Here is a 1440-nt window from a genome sequence, read left to right on the forward strand (position 1 = left end):
CTGAGAGGAGCCAGACGGGGCAGGCTGGAGTTGTTCTGGGAGCAGGCGTGTTGTGGAGGAGCTGGTTCCTGTCCGTGGGATGGACGAGAGCAGGGGGAAATAGATTTGAGGGGAGCTGCCTGTGCAGCAGAGGCTGCTCCCGGGGGGGCCGCCTGCCTCGCTCGCACCGGGGGTGTACGTTTTCAGGGGCAGTGATGCGGGAGTTGGAGCGTTCCCCTGTTGTCTCCAGCTTGGCCAGGTGACAGCACTGAAAGCTGCAGGCTGCGCGTGGTCAAAGCTACTGATCGTCATCATCCGGCTGGAATCTTAATTCAGATAACAGTGAGGGCGGTGCCGGGGGAAACGGTGGGTGTTCGGTTGCGGGGCAGCGTCAGATGGACCGTGTCAGTCCCTGTGGGAGTCTGTAAGTGGGACTGTGGAGAGTGCTGCTGGTACTCGTGATTTATAGGGAGGTATCGTCAACTGTGTCTTCCAGCGAACAGTGCAGCATGTCTCCAAAGACAGACACCGCGGCACTGGAGCCTCCGGTACAAGATTCCTGCCACCAGCGTTTCCGCTGTCCGGACGTACAGCACGCAGACGGCGGAGAGCAAGGAGGAAGAGCCCCTGCACACCATCATCAGCGACACGGAGAACGTGAAAGGTGGGCACCAACACAGATGTCTCGGGGTGCGGGCGGACCCGGGACAAGGTCTGGATGTGGCCGTGCCCTGGCTGTGGGGCTGAGCCCTCCGCAGTGTTGATCCTGCTTCTGCGTAGCAGCTCCCCAGCCACTAGAACTTGCCTAAAAAGAGACTTCTTGTCGCAGCAGCTCGCTGTGCCTGCCCAGGTCTTTGCTGTGGATCGTGAAGGTCTACGTAGAATCCTGGAGGCAACCTTTCAGTTAGAACAGGTTGCTTTGCCCATCTCCAGGGAGAGGTGCTTGGGAACGAAGTCGTGTGAGTTATCCAAGCACAGAAATAGCAACTCCGTGCTCCCCTGGTTCTTCTGGCAGGTGCTTCTGAGACTGCCAGGCTGTGGAGCCCCCGCTGGGGGTGATGCACTGCTCCTGCTGCTGTCCACATCCCAGCTTCGTCCCCGTCGCTGGGGAGTGTAGGTCCTCGCCCAAGGCGTGGCAGAGGTGGTGTGTGACCCATAGCTTCCCCCACGTTGCCTCGGGGTTCTCTAATGCCTCTAGCAGGAGAAATGCTGTTTTTAAAAGGCCAGGGATGGTCCTTCAGCTGAGATGTTTCTTTCTGAGGAGAGTTCTCTTTCTGGGCACAGACACCTTGCTGCAGAGGTGGCTGTACGTAAGCACTCCCCTGCCTGCTACGTGGAGATGCTGGAGAGTCTGCCCTTTTTCTGCCCAAGGCTGTTTGGGCACGAGAAGTGCTGCCTGGCTGCAGAAGCTCTTGGAGCAGGGCATGTGCAGACAGTTCCCTTCAGAATCAAGTCCCGGAA

General features: G+C 58.8%; 1 protein-coding gene across 1 annotated transcript in view; it reads left to right on the forward strand.

The window, feature by feature from the left end:
- Positions 1-475: 475 nt before the first annotated feature.
- TRAP1 (TNF receptor-associated protein 1) overlaps positions 476-1440 on the forward strand; it is a gene marked incomplete at its 5' end in the record, with an annotated part of 18487 nt that continues 17522 nt past the window's right edge. The window contains one exon of the mRNA XM_010145495.1: positions 476-643. Within this exon, the coding sequence (XP_010143797.1) occupies positions 476-643 (168 nt within the window). The remainder of the gene's footprint in view (positions 644-1440) is intronic.

This window comes from Buceros rhinoceros, unplaced genomic scaffold (genome assembly GCF_000710305.1).
Source record: "Buceros rhinoceros silvestris isolate BGI_N320 unplaced genomic scaffold, ASM71030v1 scaffold27470, whole genome shotgun sequence".
Taxonomy (NCBI): domain Eukaryota; kingdom Metazoa; phylum Chordata; class Aves; order Bucerotiformes; family Bucerotidae; genus Buceros; species Buceros rhinoceros.